Source organism: Carassius gibelio, chromosome B13, assembly GCF_023724105.1.
Source record: "Carassius gibelio isolate Cgi1373 ecotype wild population from Czech Republic chromosome B13, carGib1.2-hapl.c, whole genome shotgun sequence".
NCBI classification, from domain to species: domain Eukaryota; kingdom Metazoa; phylum Chordata; class Actinopteri; order Cypriniformes; family Cyprinidae; genus Carassius; species Carassius gibelio.
Genome location: NC_068408.1, coordinates 10226766 through 10251496, shown reverse-complemented (window position 1 = coordinate 10251496; position 24731 = coordinate 10226766). Strand labels below are relative to the sequence as shown.

Sequence of the window (24731 nt, the reverse complement as noted above, 5' to 3'; positions counted from 1 at the left end):
GAGAGCGTTTGGAAGCTGTGACACAGATCCAGAGGCTGAAATTTAACAAGAGCAGCATCAGCAGAGGCGGTATGCTATGTGGTATGTACTGAAACTGTATATATTTGCTTAGCGGTTTTGGAAAATGACTAAGTTCCACTTTATGTCGTTTTTTTTTTTTTTTTTTTTTTTTTTTTTTTAAGCTGTACATGTGGAAAGTGCAGTTTGATGACAACATCGCATGTTGTTTACTTGATGTGCTTGTGCGCTGATAGCTAAGTTAACAACACAGAGATATTTGAAGCAGTTTTACTCACCGCATGTGGTTCCAACACACGATCGTGACCCTTTTCCGTTGGGACTGCATTATCCTTAAGAAATAAACGATGTGCAATCCGAAATGCAGGGAACAAACAAAAACACCTGCACAACTCCGTTGATGCTCTGTAAAAATAAACTCCATCCACTGGTCCCTTAACCTCTTGAACTCTGGCCACGCCCTAGGACCCACCGGTGGGTCCGCGGGGAGGTCATAATACTATTTTTTAAAAATCTATAAACTGTGAAGCACAAAACTAGTCATATATGGTATTTTTTGAAAGCGTAGAACCTCTGCTTTCTTGCAAGTCCCATGGTATTTGCATTAATTTTACATAAAAGAAAATAATAAGGTATAAATTCGTTCTTCCACAACCACCCCCCCTTGAGAAAATCAGATGAATAATGTTCATATTTCATATTTATAGCACACAAACTCACCAAACATGGACAAGTCACACATCAAATGAAAGCTCTCACTCTCAGGAATGTCACTGTGTACTTTATTTCACCGATCTTATACATTACAGTGACATAACAAATAATAATTTTCAAAAGAATCACGAAAACTGAAATTACTTATGTGAACAAGCAAACGTATGCGTCATATTTCTGCGCTGATAACTACATCTGTGCTCACATACTAGCCTAAAATCCTATATCAGCTTTTAGATTAGGTTGTTTTCTTCAAAATGAGAGCATTCTCGTGTGTCTGTGAGCATGCATGGCTAAACGGCACTATAATATGTCTCAGATGCGCAGATCAAAACATGCAATGCAGCGTAAAACATGACCAGTATTTGTATTGACTCTCTTTGATTCCTTTCGACTTGCAATGACGTCATCACGCAGTGCGTCCTATGTCATGAAAGCTGACAGCCTCCCCTCTCCATAGACACATCGATCAAGCTTCTAGACCATTCAGAGCCCGAGTTGTTCCTTTCCAAAGTTGAGGAGGTGGGACTAAAGAAAACGACGAAAACGGGCGCAGATGATTATTGATGAGTTGATCGGAAGTTTGTTTTGTGATTTTGGATAGCGTTTTAGCGAATTATTGCGTGCTTTTATTACTGTTAGAGTTATATGTCTCTGAAAAATGACTTCAAGAAAGTTTTTTGTTGGTGTGGAGGCGGCTTTGGAGGAGTTTGATCGGATGTCCGACACTGAAACTTGCAGCGAGGCTAGCTAGCTTTGACTCGGTCAGAGAAGCTGCTTACAAACTGGGAGAAGACCCTGATTTTGAGTAAGTATACGTTGTTTCTATCAAGCATTTGTAAGTTGCATGCTAATATTATTATTGCATTAATTTATTCATCGATTGCATTCATAAGTGTATTGCCTTGTGCAGTTTATGTCTTTCTTGTATACGCGAATTGCATTCATCGGTTGCCTTCGTTAGTTGCATGCTAATTTGTTTTTGCATGAATTTATTTATCAATATTATATATACGTGTACTGCCTTGTGCATTTTTATATCTTATGTATATGTGAATTGCATTCATGTGTTCGTTACATATTTGAATTACACACACGCAACGAACACATGAATGCAATTCACATATACATAAGATATGCAAGGGTTGTTCTCATTTATTTATACATACTCATGGATTTGTGTATGTGTAATCATTATTTTCCTCTTTCTGTTACTTGCATATCTGGATTATTTTTGTGTATGTCATTTTAGCATGTATTTTGGGATTGCAGTGTAAATTTATACATTTTTGTTTTGTTTTGCAGTTGTAGCATCCAGTGGTGAAGAATGGGAGCCAGCAAGTCAGGATACTTATTTTGTGTGTGTGTGTGTGTAAAATAAAATGCAAGAACAGAACTTTGCCTTATTTTGCTTATTCCATGACATGAGTTTTTTGAGGAAACTTGGAGACATAAGACATTCTGTCTCTTCAGGTAAAGCTACAGAGCTTGGAGACTCCAACACCTCCTTTTGGTTAAATCTAAATAACTTTTGCTTAGAAGATGTTATCAACAAAATTATTTTTTTATCTTTTTACTGTCACCTAGTGGAATCAAAAGAAACTTTCTGCAGGGTAATAGACCTAACAGGTCCTAAATAACAGACTCCTAAATAAAAACTTACTTTAAAAAATAATACAAATCTGACTTTGTTTCCGTGTTTATCACAATATAGTAAAAATACAAAAGACAAAATATGCAATATCTTGTGCTTGTGTTAAACTTCCGAGAGTTTTCTGTAAAATAAGACCATTTTTATAAATTTATTCCAAAGTATGTGGTTAGGGCTGTCTTTTAAGTTCAGCTATGCTGGATTCAGTAATCAAAAATGGTGACTGTACACTTGGAGAGTCTAACGCCTCCTTTCGATTAAAGCTAAATAACTTTTGCTTAGAAGATGTTATCAAAAAATTCTTTTTTCTCCTGTTTAATACCACCTTGTAGAATCAAAAGAGATTTTCTGAAGTGACATAGACCAAACAAGTCCTAAATTACAGACTCTTAAATAAAAACGTAATTAAAAAAATTATAAAAATCTGACTTTTTGTTAGTGTTTATCACAGTAATGTAAACATATAAAGTACAAAATATGCAATATTTTACCCATGTTTTAAAATTCAGAGAGTTATCTGTAAAATGAAACCATTTTTATAAATTTATTCCAAAGTATGTGGTTAGGGCTGTCTTTTAAGTTCAGGTATGCTTGCTGGTTTCAGTAATCAAAAATGGTGACTGTAAAAGTACACTTGGAGAGCCTAACGCCTCCTTTCTATTAAAGCTAAATAACTTTTGCTTAGAAGATGTTATCAAAAAAATTCTTTTTTCTCCTGTTTAATGCCACCTAGTGGAATCAAAAGAGATTGTCTGAAGCGACATAGACCAAACAAGTCCTAAATTACAGACTCTTAAATAAAAACTTAATAAAAAATAATAATAAAAATATGACTTTTTGTCAGTGTTTATCACAGTATTGTAAACATATAAAATACAAAATATGCAATATTTTACCCATGTTTTAAAATTCAGAGAGTTTTCTGTCAAATGAGACCATTTGTATCAATTTATTCCAAAGTATGCGAGTAGGGCTCCCTTTTAAATTCTGGTATGCCTAATTCTGTAAAAAATTCAAAATATGCTGCAGAGCTGAAGAGGTTAATGCTGTTTCTCTTTTGGTAATCTGTGCAGGGTTGTCTTGCCCTGGCAACCAAAAACACACTTCTTTTGTGACTTTTCGCGACGCTCTCGCTCTGTGCTCAGCCTCTCAGTGCTCTGCTATACGGGAGCGCGCGCTCCACTTAGGACCCATATAAGGAAATTCCGCTCCATCTAACGTCACACAGAGCCATACTCGAAAAAAACTTTCCGAAACTTTTGGAACAAAAATACTCCTTCAAACGTACAACTTAATTTTTTAAACTTTGTCCATGTTTAGCATGGGAATCCAACTCTTTAACAGTGTAAAAAACTCAGTATGCATGAAATAGCATTTCACCCCCCCTTTAAATACACACAAATATTATTTGCAGTTCATGATATGTTATGCTTAGGCCGTGTACTAGCTATCTTGATGAACAACAGTTCAGTTCATCAAAGCTGTTGCCTATGCTGTTATCACTGCAGTCCCTTCCTTGTTTATTGCCAGTGAATAAGCACCTAGAGAACAGATAATTGTATTGTGTGGTTGCTGTGTCAACACCGATGGCTCAAGGAAAAATCTCTTAATCAGTCAACAGTTAACATTTCTAGAATACTCTAAGTATGACGCTTATTTGTCAAAGGTGTTAAAACAGAGTGCAACGGTTGGTATGTAGGCAGTGATGTTTGGCTTGGATTTGTAATGAATGGATGGAATGGAATTGCACAGTAATTACTCATACAGTTAAGAATCATGTTTATTGCAGTAGTTAAAAGTAAAAAAAAAAAAATGGAATGGAATGGACTCTCAAGGCTCCTGGCCTACAGCGGATTCATAAATGAACACTGAATGCTCCCAGACTGGAGCGGGCTCTTGAGTGAACTCTAAAGGGTCCCGGAATGGAGTGAATTTACATTTGTAAGTAGCTTCGTATAAAAGTGTCTGCTAAATGACTAAAGGTAGGGTAAATGTAATTGACGGCGACTTCAACATGTTACCTGGTTATATACTGTATATATCTTCAAATATATGTAGGCTATTTGATTATCAGCAGATTTGTTTAGTCAAATCCCTGAGTTATACATTATTCAATACAAACACCTCATTCAGTAAAGAATTGTGGAGAATTTGAGAGGTTTTTAAATGGACTAAGCTATTGGTGCATCTTTGCTTCACACACACATATTCAAAGAGTGAGTTCAGTTACCTCAGACTGAACTCACTCTCTGAATGTGTGTTTTTCCGCCCCTTTATTCAAAGCCCAGGTTCATCATTCATATGAACTCAACTGTGACAGTTCCGTTTTCAGACAGAATGTTTTCTAAAACTTGAGGTGATCTGGCTGGGCCAACACAACCAGATCACCTCAGCTAATGCCTGGAGCTCTGCTACTAGACAGAAAGTGGGCTTTTGTTTTTTTACATAAAGAGCAGATGTAAGGCTGAGAAGCCAGTGGTCAATACACTAAAGAACCACCTCCGAAAACAGAACCTTCAGAGACTGGTCTTTCTCAGCTATTGTAAACCCCTTCTTTCACTATAAACTACATTCACAGAAGTATACACTATAGAATGGGGTGAGTGGTAATATTAAAACCTTTCAGAACAAATTACATCTCAGGGGTTTATGAATTAATTCCTATTCTGAAGAATTTGCTGCAGGCACAGTGGGTGCATGAGGTAATGTTTATTATCTTAAGAATAACAGTCCTTTGTATGTCACTGAGAAAAACATTCTTCACATCACCTCAGAAGAAAAGAATGAAAATAAAAATACATATATATATTAACTGGTTTATTTAGCATTATGCCACACTACCAATAACCTGTGACATTATATACCAAAAATATGTAATGTCATAGGTTAACAAACAAAATAAAATGGGAGGTTTTTTTTGTTTACTTGACTTTTAACCAAGACAAAGACCATCTTAAAAAGATGAAACTGAAGGACATAGTAATTTAACACATCATAGTCATTTAACATTTGATGAATAAACAACTATGTAAAATTATTGCTACAATACGTTATATTAATGCATAAGCTAACAGAAGGATGCCGGGTTGTGATTTGTTCTAAATGTAGTGTGTAATTTTCACCAGCTTCAGGTTACTCTGAATGACATTTGAAGCAAGTCATGCATCTAGCAGTATTCATAAACCTTGTTAGTACAGATTTGTTTTGTTACCACCATCATTCAAGTTACAATGTGTCAGTGATTTGACTGCAGAGTAAAAAAAATACAAAAATAAAAGAAAACAAAAACATACAACACATTTTTCCTAGGTCACTTAGTTTTTACAGACTGGACTGAATAAACAATTGATATTTGTGAAATGCATCACTACCACTGTGTGAACGAATTTGAGATTGAATGAATTTCATACATGTCTCTGCAGGGTCTTCAATGTTTTCCCTCCTCAAGAAACATGCTTCAAGCTTGACATCAATATAGTGTTAAATCAATTCCAGTTTAATAATAAATATGGCCCATACAGTGAAAGTCAGGGGTATCCAGTGTTGTTTTGAATGGCATTAACTTTCATTGTGTGGACAAAACAGTTGAAAACTTGAAATATTTTGTGTTTCAGAGAAGACGGTACGTCATGCAGGTTTGAAATGACATTGAAATGACATGTAGATGCATACCTGATGACAGAATATCAGTTTTTTAAGGTGAACTACCAGGATGTAAATGTGGTAATAATCTAATACCCTCATGAAATTCTATACCTGTTTGTCAGTTTTCCCTACAAATATTGTTTTCACTGAGCTGCATTGAAGAGAAAAATAAAGACCATAACCTTTTTACTTATAAATACAATTCATCAAAGCTGTCAATATGGCAGTCCCCTCCCTATATTGATTGCGAAACAAGAGAACAGAGAATTACGATAACACCTATTTCTAAAAAGGTTTACAGACAGAGTGCAATGCTTAAATTGTGTGAAATTATATTTGATCTGGATTTGTAATGTATGCATGCCTAAATTTCCCCACAGTCATATCACCCAGCAGCACAAGACTGGTTGCCCACTCAAGATAAGCAGAATTAAGCCTGGTCAGTCTCTGGATGGGAGACCTCCTGGGAAAACCAAAAAAAAAATGTTGCTGCTGGAAGAGGTATTATTGAGGCCATTAGGGGGTGCTCACCCATGGGTTCTAATGACCCAGTACCCAGATGATAGAAACATATTGTTGGCCCAGTTCCAGCCCACATCTGGCAGCTGTAGAATTATGATCTGGCCCACAGGTAGCATGGAATGAGGGCACTTGTGCAGACTGCTCCTGTTTGCCAAATCTGGGCTGAAAGCAAGCCACAGCAATTCCACGTCAGCCAAGATCAAAGAAATAAATCACATTGAGCCACAAAAACTGAATCCTCTCAGCATGTCTAAGCTTGTTAACAAGCAAAATCACTGAAGGAAAGAAGAGAATAGGAAAAAAAGAGATGAACAGACACACAACAACTGACTGCAGCCACTGCCTTAGATGAAAATCTCTCAGTATCACAGCAGAGGAAGGTTAAACAAATCCACAAACAGCATTACAAGCTTCACTTATTACTAACCAGACTGACTTTATTTCTGTTAGAGTTCTACAGAAGTTGCTGAGAATTAACAGGGGTTTAAATCTAATGTTTGTTAAATTCAAGTCACCATAATGGTGATTGGTGTTTCCATTAGTTGGGTTCTTAAGTCTTATATTCAATATTTTATTTTTATTTTTTGGCTGTTGTGATAGTGTGTTAGACACATTTGCAGTACATGATAGTTTGCTGTTGATGGTTTCACAATTATTGTGTAGTGGCCTGATTTACTGAAGTCAATACTAGCTTCTCTAATCGTGTTGCATTCAAACAATTTTATTTGTTTTTACAATTATTAAAAGCAAAAATAGGCCTCTAACACTAGCATGCTCTATTATTTTTCTATTCTATCTGTTTTCTTTTTATTTACTATATAATAAAACTTGCTATGTGTACTACATTAAGGTAACGGAGACTTTTTTTTTTTTTTTTTGATTTTGATTGTCCTCCTTTGTAAGTTGCTTTGCATAAAAGCGTCTGCAAAATGACCAAATGTACTGTATATGTAATGATTGTAAAGCACTTTGGGTGTACAGCAATACACAATAAAGCGCTTTAAATGCATCATTCATTCATGCATTTACCTGATTGTCTCCATAGTTCTATCACTGCTTAAGATATTTATTACAAACTTAAACATACGCAAATGTTCAGTGTATTACTTATGTCAAGGTATGTACAAGATATAATTTTATCTTGTAAAGTACAGGATTATGTTTTGTAATATTTAAAATCTGAAATATTTCACTGACAATTAAAAGTGTGAGGATAAAAAAACCATAGTGGTACTGTTAGATAGTCGTGGCCTAATGGTTAGAGAGTCGGACTCGCAATCCAAGGGTTGTGAGTTCGAGTCTTGGGCTTGCAGGAATTGTAGGTGAGGGGAGTGCATGTACAGTGCTCTCTCCACCCTCAATACCACGACTGAGGTGCCCTTGAGCAAGGCACTGAACCTCCAACTGCTCCCTGGGTGCTGCAGCATAAATGGCTGCCCACTGCTCTGGGTGTTCACGGTGTGTGTGTGTTCACTGCTGTGTGTGTGTGCACTTTGGATGGGTTAAAAGCAGAGAATGAATTCGGAGTATGGGTCACTATACTTGGATGTATGTCATGTCACTTTTACTTTATATTTAAAATAAATTCCATATAAAATATTATTATATTTTTTAAAACAATGTTATAAAACTGCGCAACTGTCAGTTAATAAATAAGCTGCAAAAAATGTAGAAATTACTGGGTGCACACACCCATATGACTCCTACTTTAACGGTCTCTGACATTCGTTGATGTGTAAATTATTTAAAAAATCCATTCATGCGTAAAATAAGTATATTTTGCAATTATTTTCAGTTAACGCAAGAAAAGTTTGATGAACTTATGCTCTATTTGCATTTTATGAATGCCAGTAATGTTTAGCACAAAAAGTCAAAACATGCACGCATGCAGATCTTTTGGGAACAGCTACATCACCATTCATTAATTCTCACGGTTCATCACAGGGTAGATCTCTGCTTGTTCTGCTTCTGCACTGCTAACCATATGATGCCAATAACCAGAAGAATGCAAACCATTGAGAGGACAGCAAGTACTATGACCATATGGTCTGTGGTGTCCTCATCTGAAACAGAAAAAGATTATTTGGTTTAATGTGTGTCAAATCAATAGTTAAATACAGGTACATATCTAAATCCACAGCATGTAAAAAAGCTACAGCGCTTGCACAAAATCATTAAAACTTATTATTACAGAAATGTCTTGAGCTTTCAAACTCTGTATACTATATACAAGATATATTTTATGTTTATCTCAAATATATTTTTGAATAAACGGAAAGCTTAATTATTAACTATTCATTAAACAAAGCTTAACTATTAACATCACTGATCCTGTTCACATACTGGTGGGGCTAGTTTGAATTTTTTTCGCCTCAAACTCCCACATCCTTTGTTGTGTATAAATGTATGACAGTGTCTTCACTATAATTCAGACAAAACCATCTAAAATTACAGTCAACAGTTGCTAGTAATTACATTCTGGTTTAAAAAAGGGTGTGGCAAAACGAACTAACAATATAACGAACAGTCTCAGTTTCAGTGTGCTGTAGGGAAGATGAAACTGCACCATAAAATAACACCCTAAACGTGTGTTACCAACACCCATGCCTCATTAATACTTAAATACTTAGATGAATATAATTTGCCTTTTGGAGTGTACAAATATGTGCTTCCACCTGTGTTACTCACATCAGCGTTTCATAACAGGAAAAAATCTATCAACTGAATCATTGTCTTATCTTTCAAGAATTATTTGCAGTTGGACAGGTCTAAAATCTTGCCTAAAGCAGACAAAGGAGTTCTTTGTTACTTTTTTTTTTTTAAATTATGGCAACAAATCACTTGCAACAAGTAATACATGCCTTAAATGCATATAGTATTGAATGACATGCCTCCAACTGCCAGTTTCTCACACACTGTTTGCACACAGTAAATAAAGGTATTTACCATAGCTGAGAACCACTGGTCTCTGCAGGTTCTGGTTCAGGAGGGGATTTTTAAGTGTAAATGAGATATTAATCACTGGCTTCTGGGCCTCACAGATGGTCTTTATGAAATAAAGTCCATCTTCTGTCTGTCCGTGGATCTCCAGGTTATAGCTGAGGTTCTGGTCATGTTCCCCCAGCCAGATCACCTCAGGTTTGGGAAAACCTTCTGTCTCAAACTGCACTTTCAAAGCAGAGGAGTTTACGTGGATGCTTAACCTGGGCTCAGAGTAAAGAGCTGAGAAAGACAAACATAATTAGATGTGCTGTGTTAAAATGTACATCTTAAATTAAAAATATATCTATGTAATGGGCATTTTAATTGATCAATAAAATAGGCCTAAAGTCTAAATGATTGATGTTTAAGCATAATTAGAACTTATATTCACAGGAAATCAAAATTTAAAATGTCTTTGAAATTAAAACGTTTTTCATGACCGTGAGAAAGCTGAAATATGATACATAGACTGCTAAATCACACATTTTGCAAATTTGTCAGAATACTTAATCCTCAAATAAAAATAAACTTACAGATAAAATGAAAAAGGAAGATAAATGACTTTTTGTTTACTATTACCTTTATCTGTGTCAAAATGCACTGTGTGTTTCTGATTCAACAAAAAGTACTGACTTGAACTAGCTACTGTTTCACACGTTTATTTTTTGTGACTGAAAATTAAGCTGGGAGCTCCTGGAAAGTGGGAAGTTTGTACAACATATTCTCTCCAGTGTTCATCATATGCTTACCTCCATAGGTCACTTCCATCAAGGCTCTTCCTGTTCCCTTTGTGTTGCTCACTGTGCACAGGTACCAACCTGCATCTTTTGGTCTAACTGCTGCAATCCTTAGAGAGCCATTTCCTTTATGAAGCTCTGAAACATACAATGAGGTCCGAGTGTGGTATTCTGGACTCTGTCTGTCCAATTGGTCCTGTTGATAATAGTAACTGTGGACAACCCGTGCATCTTCCTGTCTTTGCCAGGTAATAACCAAGTTGGAGAGGTCAGGATCAGGTGTGAACTCACAGCCCAGTACAGCTGAACGACCTCGGATTGCTACCAGATGTTTATTAGGGATAGTCACCTCAAACGAGGCTGGAAAGAGACAGTGAGAACGATTTAGAGTTGCTAGAAGAAACACCCCTGGACACATTTTTAAGGAATTGTATCATAAGAAATGGTATTTTCCTTCATAATTTGATGTATTATGAAAACATAAACATTGGACAGCAATGGTACAGCATAAATGTTCACAGTCTTAAGATTTTCTATGGTAAATATCCTGAGCTATGATGTAAAAAAAAGAAAAAAAGCTTAATCTGAAGCTTGCAAGAGTCCTAAAGATTAATCAAGGGATGGAACCCATTTAATAAAACACAGTATATAGAAATTCAGTCAATATTTGAGATATAGTGCAGTCTTTCTTCAGATTCTTTATCTACCCTGTAATTTTTAGGGCAGGGACTGAACACATAAGAGTAAGCCAAACCCAGTAGATATATAGATTTAAAAAAAAAAAAAGGATCAACCACGTTCATCTGTTTTATTTCCAATTTAGCTCTGACAAAATATTTTACTCCATCAGACCCAGGAGAGGAAAGACATAATTTAATCTATGAAACATTTTAAAATGCAATTCAGTTCACTTTTACCTCCCAAGACTAACAGTTTAAAAACAATCCCTTAGTCAAAGAAACTTTTACCATCCCTTCATCATTATGCCAGACCCAGACATTAAATCTTTAACTAAAATGTGAATAAAAAAAGTTAGAGCACCCTTGATTTCCAAGGTATGCATTGCCTATAAGTATGACACATTGAAACAGTTTTATATTATAATGCCTTTCGATTTATTTTCATTAAATGTAAGTCTTACCCACAAGAACATCCACGACGCACAAAAGGAGCCAAAGCATTGTCGCTCAGAGTTCAGACACATGGTTTAAATAATGAAGCAGTTCAGTGCAGCGTTGTTCATCACATGCCAGTTAGAAATAAAACGTAGCCTATTCATAATCCTCTCTAATCTTATTCTTTACGATTTACGTGATCTGTAATAAAGCCATGGTCAGAAGCTAAAGTAACGTGACACGTACAGTATCTGTGTACTCCGCAAGTGAACAAGAACTGTAGGCTACTCGTGTCTTGTGCGTCCCGCTTCCATTCCTTTCAAGTTAAGTAAGGCCACACCTACAAGATACGCTGCCCCACCTAGATCTTTTGAAGAGATTGCTTTAGAGTTGTCAGTCACTATTTATAAGGGCAAGGCTAAAACAGCAGTATTAACAGGAATTTAGTCTTTAGCTTACGTCTTAAGCATAATTAAGTTTAAAAACATTTTTATGCGAATGATGAAGAGACCGACAATTATAAGCCAAATTAGAGACTTCAGACTCTATTTCAGACCCAATTCAGAAATTAAATACATCTCTAAAACACAGAAAAGCAAACTTACACATTTACCTTGATTAACATGCATTCATTTATAGTAGATACTTTTGTTCATGTCTATACACACATATTAATTGAGATATAATTTTTGAAGAATTAATGAAGTATTAATTTATATAGTAGTCTATAAAATTTTTTATTTATTTGTTTTTTTTCTGCATGCGATGGTTACTTTTATAGCAAACGTTTACAGTGTGATCGGAGCGTTTCGGACCATCCATCTAGGGTCGCCACCCGTAACTTAAAATACGGAATCGTCCCGTATTTGAAAATAAAATAGCGCGTTCAATTTTGAATCAATAAAGGAAAGGGTTTGTCCCGTATTTTCGGAGTTGTCTTCAATGCAGCATCCAATGCAAATCATCCCACCGGCATTCTGTGAAGACTCGTCCTATTCTGCCCCTGATGGGGTAATACTCGCTGCCATCGTTGGATTGATTGGTTTGTTTCAGGTTCACGACCAAATCAGAATCAGAGGAGGGCGGGTCTTTTGGAAGAGAGACGATTTGAAAGACTGGCGGAGGCTGCTCAAGATACCCCTTCGCGTCCAACGCTGAAACAAAAGCGGATGCAAAAGTACCGACGAGAGTGGATGGAGTCAATTTAACGCCGTATATATACGCAAAAACTTTGTTTTCGTTTTGCAAACGAAAATAAAGTTTTCAAACAAAAATTAGTATCGAGGAGAATAAATTAGCTTTTTGCAAAAAAAAAAAAAAAGAATTGCAAAACATAAATAGGGCTTGGGCACCGCATTGCGTTCTGGGACTTGGCAGCCATGTTGATAGCCTCGCGAATGTAAACATACAGCAAGTTGAACGAGAAGAAGCAAAGTTGGGAGAAAGAAAAAAGATGTTAAAATCGCGAAAAGGTTGTGGGATTTATAGGGATACCCTAAATAGGGATGCCAGAGACCGGTATGTGGACTACATCGGCACTATTAATGGTTTGGATCCATATGAAATTCCCAACAAATAGTTGTGTACCGACGACCAGGGCCGGCGCTCCGCACAGGCACATCACGCACTGCGCATAGGGCACCAAGTGCTTGGGGGGGCACCAAAAAATGGGTCGTGAAAAAAATCATCACAATAGGCTACTAGTATAAATAACAAATAAAATATTTCTAAAAGCATGTTAATATACAAAAGCAATAAAAAAGTAATATAGGCCTAGACCAAATTAGTCGAGAAAAAGGTGAATCTCTGTGCCAGTCTCCCTCTGGTGCCCCCCCTTCCCCACCTCCCAGTGGTCTGTTCGATTATGGCTCAATCAATGTCAAATTTGGCAGACACCGACCTCAGACATGGCCTCGAAAAGGCACCAAGAGTCGGGGGCGGAAAAAAGAAAAAAGAAGAGACAGCGGGATGATGCTCGCGCGTCGCTTGCAGGTAAGACAATGTTTTAAATAAAAATGTTAGTTTTAAAAGAATGGCGTTAGGTAACAACGTTATTTTTTCAGTAACGCGGTAATCTAACTAATTACTTTTCCCGTCGTTACAACGCCGTTAACGTTACTGAACGTTAAATGCGGTGCGTTACTATGCATTGATTTAATAAACTATGCAATCCGAACACACCCCTGGCTCACACAGCGAGTGAGCAGGTGGGTTAATGACGAGATAAGCGGTTGTGATTGGGTAAGGCAGAGTCATGTGTTTCATGGTAGCCAATCAGAGCCAGTGTTTTTACACACATGCCGGTACCCGCGGCTGCGCCAGCGGCGACAAACACACACAGACACACACACACACACACACACGCAACAGCTACACAGAGATTCGCAGCAGAGATAGCGAGTCAGGAGCAATCCGATGAAAAGTTGCCATTTTCAAGGTGAAGATATAAGCACTACTTCAAATTCATTGTGGTCAAAGGCAAGAATGTGCATGTAATGTGTACATGCAATGTGTGACACGCATCAACAAAGCTAGTGGCCAAAAACACCCTTACAAAGATAATACTTGAAGTGCAGGATAAAACTCTTGCTGTCTGTTGACGTTCAATAAATATTGAAAATTATGTACCTGTCTGTCTGTTCTACTCATTTCAACGGACTTGTGAAAACTGCCAAAAAAAAAAAAAAGGACAAATTCTCTGACATGTAGCAACTTTTTTTTTTTTTTTTTTTTTTTTTTTTTTTACAGTAACGCAAATAGTTACTTTCCCTGGTAACGAGTTACTTTTATTATAGAGTAATTCAGTTACTAACTCAAGTTACTTTTTGGAACAAGTAGTAACTATAACTAATTACTTTTTTAAAGTAACGTTCCCAACACTGCTGATAGCTGATTTTGCAGCTAGGAAATGTAGGCGTGTGCCTCTGTAGGGCCTCTGACAACTGATGGTAGTGAAAATGTTTAATATAATTCTATATAGAATAGCAGAATGGTGCTTAGGGCACCCAAATGGCTAGCGCCGGCCCTGCACATGGACTTTTAACTGTGTTTCAAAAGTGTAGTTAGTAGCTGTCAACCCTCCCGTTTTTTTCGGGGTTCTCACGTATTTGAGCTCTTTTCCAGCTGTCTTCCCATTTTAGTATTTTCCTGTAAAATATCCCGTTAGCCCCTCCATCAGACCTGTCAAGTCTCTGTGCTGTTATCCTGTTGCTACTCCTTGCCATTCCAGCGAAAAGATGTTTTCAAAGCATCGTTTTTCTTACTTGAAAGCAACCTTAGCGTGATGTTGGGCTTTTTAAGATTTGACGCCAATCTGTAAGCAGTCATGTCAGACCTAGTTTCACAAATCGCTTAACGTTAGTTAATGCAGCAGTCTTGTAGTACGAATTTTTTTATGTCAGCAGAGGGAGAGCAACAGAAAGATGAATGTTGAAATCTCCCATATTTTGGATGAGTAGCCCGGGAAATTTCCCTTATTTTCAATGTTGACTTAAGCTATAGAAATGAATATTCAGATGTTATGGTCTCTGTGGTCGCGCCTCCAAGTAGGAAAGCGGTGGAAAGTTAATCCATTCTCATTTTATTTTCCCCATGGCGATTATATGTTGCGCTGTTACACACCACAATACAGCAACGGTTTACCATGGTTGAAATAGATTTTTAATTAATCAAATTAAGACACACGGATGAGAGGGGGTACGTCTAAACACTGCGCAGTAGTCCGAGTAGCAGTAAAAGAGGCCATCAACACGGCGGCCATGCCAAGTAATATTTTCCATGGTCATATCTATTAATTTATTTGCAACCCTGCTTTTATTTTGCGTGTCAGTCTAGTTTGAGCTTGCGATACCATTTTTCCTTTGCGCTTGACTTTTCTGCACGTGTCTCTTTGTGGCACTGTTTTGACGTGGGGGCGGAGTCAAGGGACGGGGGGCGTGTACAACATGCCTCCCTGGAAGTGACATAATCAGCCTGAGCCACATCTCACCGATCCAGGCATAGACAGTAAAAGAAATGGACACATTAAAATGTGTATTGTTTCATTTGGGTAACTGCAAGTGTTTGTTTAAAATCTCTTAACTTGAGGGAGGACGCCAGCGCACAGAAGCGTTCTTTGTTTACATTAGTTCAGAGGAAAACAAAGCCCTGAAGAGTTTTTTAAATAATAGCCTACAAAAGCCCGACATGCCAATAAAGCTTTGATTATGCTATGTGACAGGAATTTATACTGGAAGTGCATTTTAGAGGATGAATTTAACAGTAACTATATAAATATCCTAACCCTATAATAATAAATAATAGAATTATAAATGAATAATTCGCTAGTTTCATTTGTAAATGAAAACACTCATTTATCACAGAATGTTAATTAGGTAAACAATACATGAATTGAAAGGGGAAAATAAGCATAACAATAAATATAAAAATATAGCCCTAATTAATATAATATTATTATCAATTATATATGGTTATATGGTTAGCCTATATGAATGAATTAATATATGAATGATGCATTTATATAGTGCTTTATTGTGTATTGTTGTCCACCCAAAGTGCTATAGAAATCATGTGGGGGTCTCTCCTCAACCACCAGCAGTTTGGAGCATCCACTTGGATATATTATATATACCGTATTTTCCGGACTATTAAGTCACACTTTTTTTCATAGTTTGGCTGGTCCTGCAACTTATAGTCAGGTGCGACTTATTTATCAAAAATTTATTTGACATGAACCAAGAGAAAACATTACCGTCTACAGCCGCGAGAGGGCACTCTATGCTGCTCAGTGCTCCTGTAGTCTACACTGAAGACATAGAGCGCCCTCTCGTGGCTGTAGACGGTAATGTTTTCTCTTGGTTCTTTTAGTTTTTTTACTCGTCATGACATATATTTGGACAGATACGACTTATACTTAGGTGCGACTTATAGTCAGAAAAATACGGTAATGATAAAAATAATAATAACCTTATATGAACATATATTACATAAAAAGAGATAATCAACGGACTGTGGGATGGTTAAAAAAATATTTTATGAATGTCTGATAATCTCAGGTTGCTCTCTTCACCCTGGTTTGTTTATTCATTAATCTCGTGGCCATGACATTATCACGTTTCCAAGAATGAATAGGCTTATATAAAATTAATATTTTTATCTTACAATGACAGTCATTTATTAATTTATGTCAGTAGTTATGTAAATGAAAAACGAATTTGCGATCGATATGAAACTTGAGTCTAGGCCTCTTTAATGATGTAAGTTATAGTTTATGAAGTGAATTGCATTATTTTATATTAAAACTAGCAGTAACTCTGAACTAATGTGAGCAAATAATGCTTCTGTGCGCTGGCGTCCTCCCACAAGTTAAGAGATTTTAAACAAACACTTGCAGTTAAGCAAATGAAACAATACACATTTTAATGCTATAAAATTGTGCACATCGAGAGAAATAAACAGCAGATGTTCATGGTAACAACTTCTTTAACTTAAGCCAATGCTGCTAGACATATACATTTGTTAATAAAATAAATCAAATGAAAACATGAATGTTTTAATGCTACTGAATAAAAAGAAACGATCCAGTCGAAAGTCTGCTCATCAACAGAGAAAAATGAAGTATATTAGAAGCACGGCACTTCCTGGAGGTCGAGCGTACTGCGCAGACTCAAACTGACCTTGATGACGTAGATGTCACGTGAGCAACCTGTAAGTCTTCTAATCGCTGTGCCAAGAGAATTCTGAATCACCCACCGAATCTTCCAGAGAAGGCGAGCGTGAACAGGGGCAAATTTTGGTAAGTATTTTGATTATTTATCTCCCTTGACTATATGCCTCCAAGTCCCCCCGATAGCCTCATAGACAGTAAAAGATTGCCTGTGAGCTTCTCCTCCTGTCCATACTGTAATTTCTCCACTGTGCGACGGAGAGTCACTGGTCACTCTTTTACAAAACTTTATTTTTTTTTTGCGTATATATACGGCGTTAAATTGACTCCATAGGGAGGAATCAAATACTTGGCTGGAATGTGTCAGCGGAAATGAGTATCAAGCCAATTGCACAATTTGTCGGTGAGTGTTTTCTGTTGCGCACGGTGGCTTGTCAGATGTGCGACAGCATGTCTCTGGAGAACAAAATTCCCGCAACACTAGAGATCAAAACACTGTCTCACAGTTCTCCATATCGCAATCATCTCCTGAGGCAGATAGTGTAATGACCGTTTTTTAATCACCTTAATAATTTTCCGATTGATTACATTAGATTTCATAGGCTGCCTATTTGAAATAATGTTAAAAATGTTAATGAATCATGTTATGGTATGATTTATTGGTAACACTTTACAATAAGGTTCATTTATAAGTAATACATTTGTTAAAGTATTTATTAATCTTTTTTAATGTTAGTTAATAGAAATAAATCTGTAAATTGTTTATTTATATTAGTTCACAGTGCATTAACTAATATTAACAAGATTTTAATAAGGTACTATTAAATGTGGAAATTAACATGAACAAAGATGAAAAATTGCTGTATAAGTGCAGTTCATTATTAGTTAATGTTAAATAATGTAGTTAACTAATGAACCCTATGTTACTGATTTGTTTATTATGGTTAAGGTGTACAGTCAGACAAAGCATTATTTTAATAAGAGATAAGAGAGATTTATTTAATAATAAAAATATAGTGCCTATGTGAAGCAAATAAATAACTAATTTAAATTGCATTCTTCAATAGGCTATTGAAAGTTCGCTGGAACCTGACTCGACTCTGGAAAGTTTGCTGGAACCTGACTCGACCCTGGAGAGTTCGCTGGAACCTGACTCGACCCTGGAGAGTTCACTGGAACCTGACTCGACTCTGAAGAGTTCACTGGAACCTGACTCGACTCTGAAGAGTTCACTGGAACCTGACTCGACTCTGAAGAGTTCACTGGAACCTGACTCGACTCTGAAGAGTTCACTGGAACCTGACTCGACTCTGAAGAGTTCACTGGAACCTGACTCGACTCTGAAGAGTTCACTGGAACCTGACTCGACTCTGAAGAGTTCACTGGAACCTGACTCGACTCAGGAAGGTCAACAGGAACTAGCCCTGACTCTGGAGGGTCAACGGTAACTAACCCTGACTCTGGAAGGTCGACGGTGACTAACCCTGACTCTGGAGGGTCCACGAACACCTGACTCGACTCTGGAGGGTCAACCAGAAACTGACTCAACTCTGGAAAGTCAACGGGCACCTGACTTGACTCGGGAAGGTCAACAGGAATCTGACTTGATTCAGGAGGATCAACAGGAACTAGTCCTGATTCCTGGACATCAGCGGCCCGCTCGGGAACGTCCTCAGGGATGGAGTTAAAATAGTCCTTAAGGGCCACATCATTGTAGACCATGCCCTCTGCCAGGGACCAAAACACCAGTGCCATGGCACCCACTTCATTGCCCTCTTGGTGGAAATAGGTCAACTTTAAATATGTATTCCTCCGCTCCACCATGCTGGTTGGGGACACGAAAAGACACGAAAAGACATACCGCTGGATCTTGGCGATGGAGTCCTTCTGTGACTATGTGTGTTTAGGGAAAACACAAGGAGAGGGTAAGATCCAATAGCAAGGATAAGTTTAATTAACGAAAAGGGTAAGTACAAAATAAACAGTCCAGGAAGACAAACAAAACAAACAAAAGAGGGAACCGGATGAAACGGAATGGAACTCGGAGGAACGAGAAGGTAAGGGGAAGCCTCGGGAAACAAGAACATAGTACACAGACGGTAAGGACTCCATACAAACAACAGAGAAGGACAGCTTTATATAAGGAGACTAATGACAAAGGATTGTCAGCACCTGTGCGATTTAATTGGAGTGCAATTACTGTGAAAACAGGACCAGACTAAAGGAATTAAAGTGCCTATGGTGAAGTGCCTAAGGAGAAGTGAGCTCACTAGGGAACACCCAGGAAAACAGAGACTGACAGCGTGACAGTGTCCCCCCAGACGTCCCTTATTTTTCTGTATTGAAGGTGGCAACCCTACATCCATCACAAAAGGGAAAGCTAGGGTTTCCAAGCTATTGAACTTTTGTGTTTTCTAAAATAAATTATTGCTTTATTTATTAACATGACGATGTTGTGTTAACGACATGTTATTTGTGTATTTACTTTAATTTTTTACAATTAGGACAACAGCGTCCCCTAAATAAATGAAAAACCTTACAACGGCTATAGGACCGAGGACAAGGAGGCTGTTGCCGAATGCAGGCATAACTGAAAGACTTTTTACATGCTCTTTGGATCAGACAGGTGAAGCCTGCACTTAGTTATCTTGGTTATCTTACAGATGTTCAAATTACTAAATTTTATCTAAATATATATTTAACCAGCGGGCATTTGCACCGATCAGGGGTGTGTTTCCAAAAAGTATAGTTGCTAACCTGTTAGGTTGTTTGGTTGGCAATGGGAAATTGTATTGCAACCAACAAAGTTGCTAACTTAATTAGCAACTATGGTTTTGGGAAATGCTCCCCAGTGTGGTTATTCAACAGATTTTGTGAGTGACAGTCAGTCCATGACTATCACAAATTGTTCGTCTCCAGTGTGCATACCTTCATAGGTCACTTCCATCAAGTCTTTTCCTGTTCCCTTTGTGTTGCTCACTATGCACATGTATTGGCCTGCATCTTTTGGTCTAACTGCTGCAATCCTTAGAGAGCCATTTCCTTTATGAAGCTCTGAAACATACAATGAGGTCCGAGTGTGGTATTCTGGACTCTGTCGGTCCAATTGGTCCTGTTGATAATAGTAACTGTGGACAACCCGTGCATCTTCCAGTCGTTGCCAGGTAACAACGAGACTGGAGAGGTCAGGATCCGGTGTGAACTCACAGCCCAGTACAGCTGGACGACCTTGAATTGCCAGCAGATGTTTATTAGGGATAGTCACCTCAAACGAGGCTGGAAAGAGACAGTGAGAACGATTTGAGTTGCTTGAAGAAACACCCCTGGGCAATCCAAAAATGTTCACTCCTAAGGTGTCATCATATCATAAGAAATGTTTTTTTTTTCATACTGTACTTTGGTACCATTAAAACACCAACATTGGACATTAGTGGTACCACAAAAATCTGCACAATCACAAGCCCTTCAGTACCAAACAATCCTGTGCTAATGTTAAAGAAAGAACTAAAATAAAACACTTTTAAGAGCCCAAAAAGTAACTGTTCACTGGTTACACATCTATAATATTATGAAATAGTATTTCATCTTTAAATATTGCTTGAAAAAATATTTAAGAATTCTATGTCATAATAATTTTGAATAATGGCATCTCTCAGCAGTGTTGTTTCAACAATGATTTACCAACCACTGGCATGAATTTGAGGTGCTTTCTTGATAATGTTGTATAAAATCCTAATTTAATTTTATAGTATGACTGTAAGTTGTAAAGGAAAAAAGCTGAATTAAAGTTTAAGAGACCTTCTAAAGTTAAATATTTGCCACTGTATAACACCAAGGTTGTATCGAATCAGAAGTGTTTATTTATAATTCTTTGTGGTTTCTTTCCATTAAATATTCTGATTAGTCCTTAACTAAAAAATTATATTATTATGTTAAAACTATGAAAACAAAAAGAAAACGTGAAATATCACAATATTCATTGAATAAATCTGATTTCTGACTTTTTTACATTTCTTTAATTATGTTTAAAATAAAAAATATCCAACGGTTGTAGTGTATTTTGCATTTTCACTGTTTGAGTTAGTGTTTCCTGCTTGATTTCCAGGGCATTCAAGTATGGCACAATGCAAGTGTTGTACAGGTGCATCTCAATAAATGAGAATGTCGTGGAAAAGTTCATTTATTTCAGTAATTCAACTCAAATTGTGAAACTCATATATTCAATTGAATGCTCAAAGACTGAAGTTTAAGTCACTTGTTCTTTTAATTGTGATGATTTTGGTTCATATAACAAAAACCCACCAATTCACGATCTCAACAAATTAGAATATGGTGACATGCCATCAGCTAATTAACTCAAAACACTTGCAAAGGTTTCCTCCTGAGCCTTCAAAATGGTCTCTCAGTTTGGTTCACTAGGCTACACAATCATGTAGAAGTCTGCTGATCTGACTGTTGTCCAGAAGACAATCATTGATACTCTTTACAAGGAGGGTAAGCCATGAACATTCAGAAGAAGAAATGGACTGTTGCCCAGTGGTTCAAAGTCCTATTTTCAGAGGAGAGCAATTATTGTATTTTATTTATGAAATCAAAACTTGGATGTAGGGTTGAGATTCTCATGGCTCAAGTTGCTTGAAGCCCAGTGTTAAGTTTCCACAGTCTATGATGATTTGTGGTGCAATGTCATCTGCTGGTGTTGGTCCATTTGTGTTTTTTGAAAACCAAAGTCACTCCACAAGTTTACCAAGAAATTTTGGAACACTTCATGCTTCCTTCTGCTGACCAGCTTTTTCAAGATGCTGATTTCATTTTCCAGCAGGCTTTGGCACCTGTCAACGCTGTCAAAAGCACCAAAAGTTGGTTAAATGACCATGGTGTTGGTGTGCTTGACTGACCAGCAAACTCCCCAGACCTGAACCCCAGAGAGAATCAGAGAGAAGCAGAGAGATTCGCCCTCGCGCATTATATTAATGTACTTTTGCGCTACAATAATGTGTTCTCGACATTTGACAGGGAAATAATGCCATAAAATAACGCCATATTTTGGAAACAGGAGATGAGCCCCTGGCCCAATGCACCACCTGTCTTGAGAAACCCATTTTTAAAGACTTAACGTTGCTTTTAGTCATTATTTGTTTTGGGTAAAACACATATTCTGAATGCCTTCGGCAGAATTCAAATGAGCCATTTTAATCTAGATTAATTTAGATGAATTCCAAGATTACTGTGAGATTAATTTAGATTAGTGCCCTTGAAGAGTTTGCTAGATGGTGCGACGACAGTCTCCTTGACTTAAATGTGTCAAAGACAAAAGAATTGATATTAGATTTTAGGAAGGTTAGTGAGGAACCAAAACTGAGTGTAATACACAATGAGGGTGTTCAAGTGGTTCAAACATACAAGTATTTGGGCACAGTATTTGACTCAATTTAATTTCAGAGAGAACGCTGATAGCATTATTAAGCGAGCAAACCAAGGAATATGCCTACTAAGGAAGCTGAACTCCTTTGGGGTTTGTAAAAGAATTGTATGTACATTCTATCAGACATTTCATTGAGAGTCTATTAACTATTTCTTTCTTGGGTTGGTTTAATGGTTTAGCTGTTAAAAACAAAAAGAATTTGAGCGACATTGTTAAAGTATGCTCAAAAATTTCTGGTACCCAATTAAATGATCTCTGTTCTCTCTGGAAAAAAAGAGTGGTCACAAAAGCAGATAGAATACTGTGCCAACCAGATAATTTGCTCAGGTATGGATTTGTGCTCATGCAGTCAGGTCAGCGGTATTATGTGCCAATACGGAAAACGAATCGTTATGCAAACTCATTCCTTCCCTCTGCTACAAGATTCTTGAATGAGAACTCATAACTAGGATTCCTTTGCTTTGTTCTGTCACTGGCAGGAGAATCTGTGTGTTATGCTGTATGTGCGTTAGGGTACGATCGTTTGTATACACTTTTTAACTGTATAACCCTTATATTATTGTGTGCTAATAATTCTAATTTAACCCTTATTGGATGGGTTGGCTGTAGAACTGAATTGCCCCTTTGGGGATTAATAAAGATATCTGAATCCGATTTTAAAAAATGAATCTTTGCCCACCACTTATAAAGCCTTAAACTTCTTCAGTCAACGCTTCATTGCATTTATTCAGTTCACGAGTTTCACAATTTGAGATGAATTACTGAAATAAATGATTTTTTTCCACGACATTCTAATTTATTGAGATGCACCTGTATATTATAACGCCATTCAATGTATTTTCATTAAATGTAAGTCTTACCCACAAGAACATCCACGATGCACAAAAGGAGCCAAAGCATTGTCGCTTGGAGTTCAGACACATGGTTTAAATAACGAAGCAGTTCAGTGCAGCGTTGACCATCACATGCCAGTCAGAAATAAAATGTATACATTAATCTTGATTTATCTTATTCTTCATGAATTACGTGATTTGAAAAAAAAAAGCCATGCTCAGAAGTGGCTTCTGTGTGCTCCGTAAGTAAACACGGACTGTTTATTTGTACCCGTACCGCTTCATTCCTTTCAAGTTAGAACAACTCCCTTAAAGAAACGTTGCCCCACCTGATCAAAAGTACAAAGAGCTCAATAAGTAGATGAATGCTTGAGAGTCGTCATGTACAACGGCGAGCTTAAACGGAAATTCTGATAAGAATGAAATCTTAAGCTTTTGTAGAAATAAAATGTTATGCAAATAATGAAGAGACGTATAGCTACTTGACTGACAATTATTGCTCAGAGACTTCAGACTCCAACAATTCAGAATGTAGAATAAAGACATCTGTAAAACACAATCATGGAAATCTGTCTTTTGCACTGATTGACATGTAGGCAATTCATTTTGTAGACAATTTTGTCAAATTACAAATAACGTTAAAAGTAATAAAATCGTACATATGCTATACATTTCACTCAGCAAGTGGACAAAGACCCACTTTTATATCTTAGTACACTATATATATATATTTTAGTGATGAGACAGTTCATCGTCTAAAGATCTCTATGTCAATGCAAACACACAAGCAATTCAATTCATAAAAGACAACGATTCAGCTATGTCTATTACAACCATAGACAGTAAAATAAGATTACAACTGTTTGACATCTCGAGTGTCAGTGGCGCGTGAGAAGCACGTTTTGTCGATGAATCATTCAGGCTGCTGCTGATCCAGAAAGAGCAACACAAAAAGTATTTTCAACCACACATCATTATTTCTGTGTTACAGACATTTAATTAACATAAGTATTGGGATAAAAGTTTATAGTTTGGGTATAAACACTTATTTTAGTAGCGTTAAAAACGAAAGTATCTTAACCCTGTACCTGTATGTATTGCAACGCTCTTCCTCCAGGAGGTGGCGACAACTGCTCGTTTAAAAAAGTATTTGTCATTGAATCATTTGTTCAGGAAATTCCAATAGTGAAACAAGTCTTTAATGAATTGAGATACTTACTCCTTCATTTTTTTTTCTTCAAATTAATATGTTTTTTTAAAAGACTTAAGCAATGAACAACAAAAAGCACAAGTTGATTTCAAAATGCTCCTAGATTTTTTGCATTTTGTGTTTTTCAGCTGAATAACTATTTTCCCATGTAACTATGTCATCATTGAGGATTAAAAAAGTAGATTAAAAATCTTGTCTCGTCCCCATGAACCCA

At 36.9% G+C, this 24731-nt stretch overlaps 1 protein-coding gene and 1 long non-coding RNA gene across 5 annotated transcripts; one reads left to right on the top strand and one right to left on the bottom strand.

The window, feature by feature from the left end:
• The first annotated feature begins 450 nt into the window (after positions 1 to 450).
• Positions 451 to 2128, top strand: LOC127970669 (uncharacterized). The gene is made up of 2 exons (XR_008156657.1): positions 451 to 1540; positions 2038 to 2128. It is a non-coding gene; the product is annotated as an uncharacterized LOC127970669 (long non-coding RNA).
• Positions 2129 to 5077: 2949 nt separating this feature from the next.
• Positions 5078 to 23562, bottom strand: LOC127969717 (immunoglobulin superfamily member 10). Of its 4 annotated transcripts, none has more exons than XM_052571777.1 (6): positions 23335 to 23562; positions 19978 to 20325; positions 10282 to 10629; positions 9497 to 9772; positions 8466 to 8613; positions 5078 to 6825 (listed from the first exon to the last, which is right to left on the bottom strand). In XM_052571777.1, the coding sequence occupies exons 1-5, from the start codon at positions 23372 to 23374 to the stop codon at positions 8489 to 8491; spliced, it is 1137 nt and encodes a 378-aa protein (XP_052427737.1). In that variant the 5' UTR covers positions 23375 to 23562; the 3' UTR covers positions 5078 to 6825; positions 8466 to 8488. The 4 variants fall into 4 exon arrangements, with proteins under 4 accessions (XP_052427737.1, XP_052427738.1, XP_052427736.1 ...); XM_052571778.1 differs by having other exon boundaries at positions 5078 to 6712; XM_052571776.1 differs by having other exon boundaries at positions 5078 to 8613.
• Positions 23563 to 24731: the final 1169 nt, after the last annotated feature.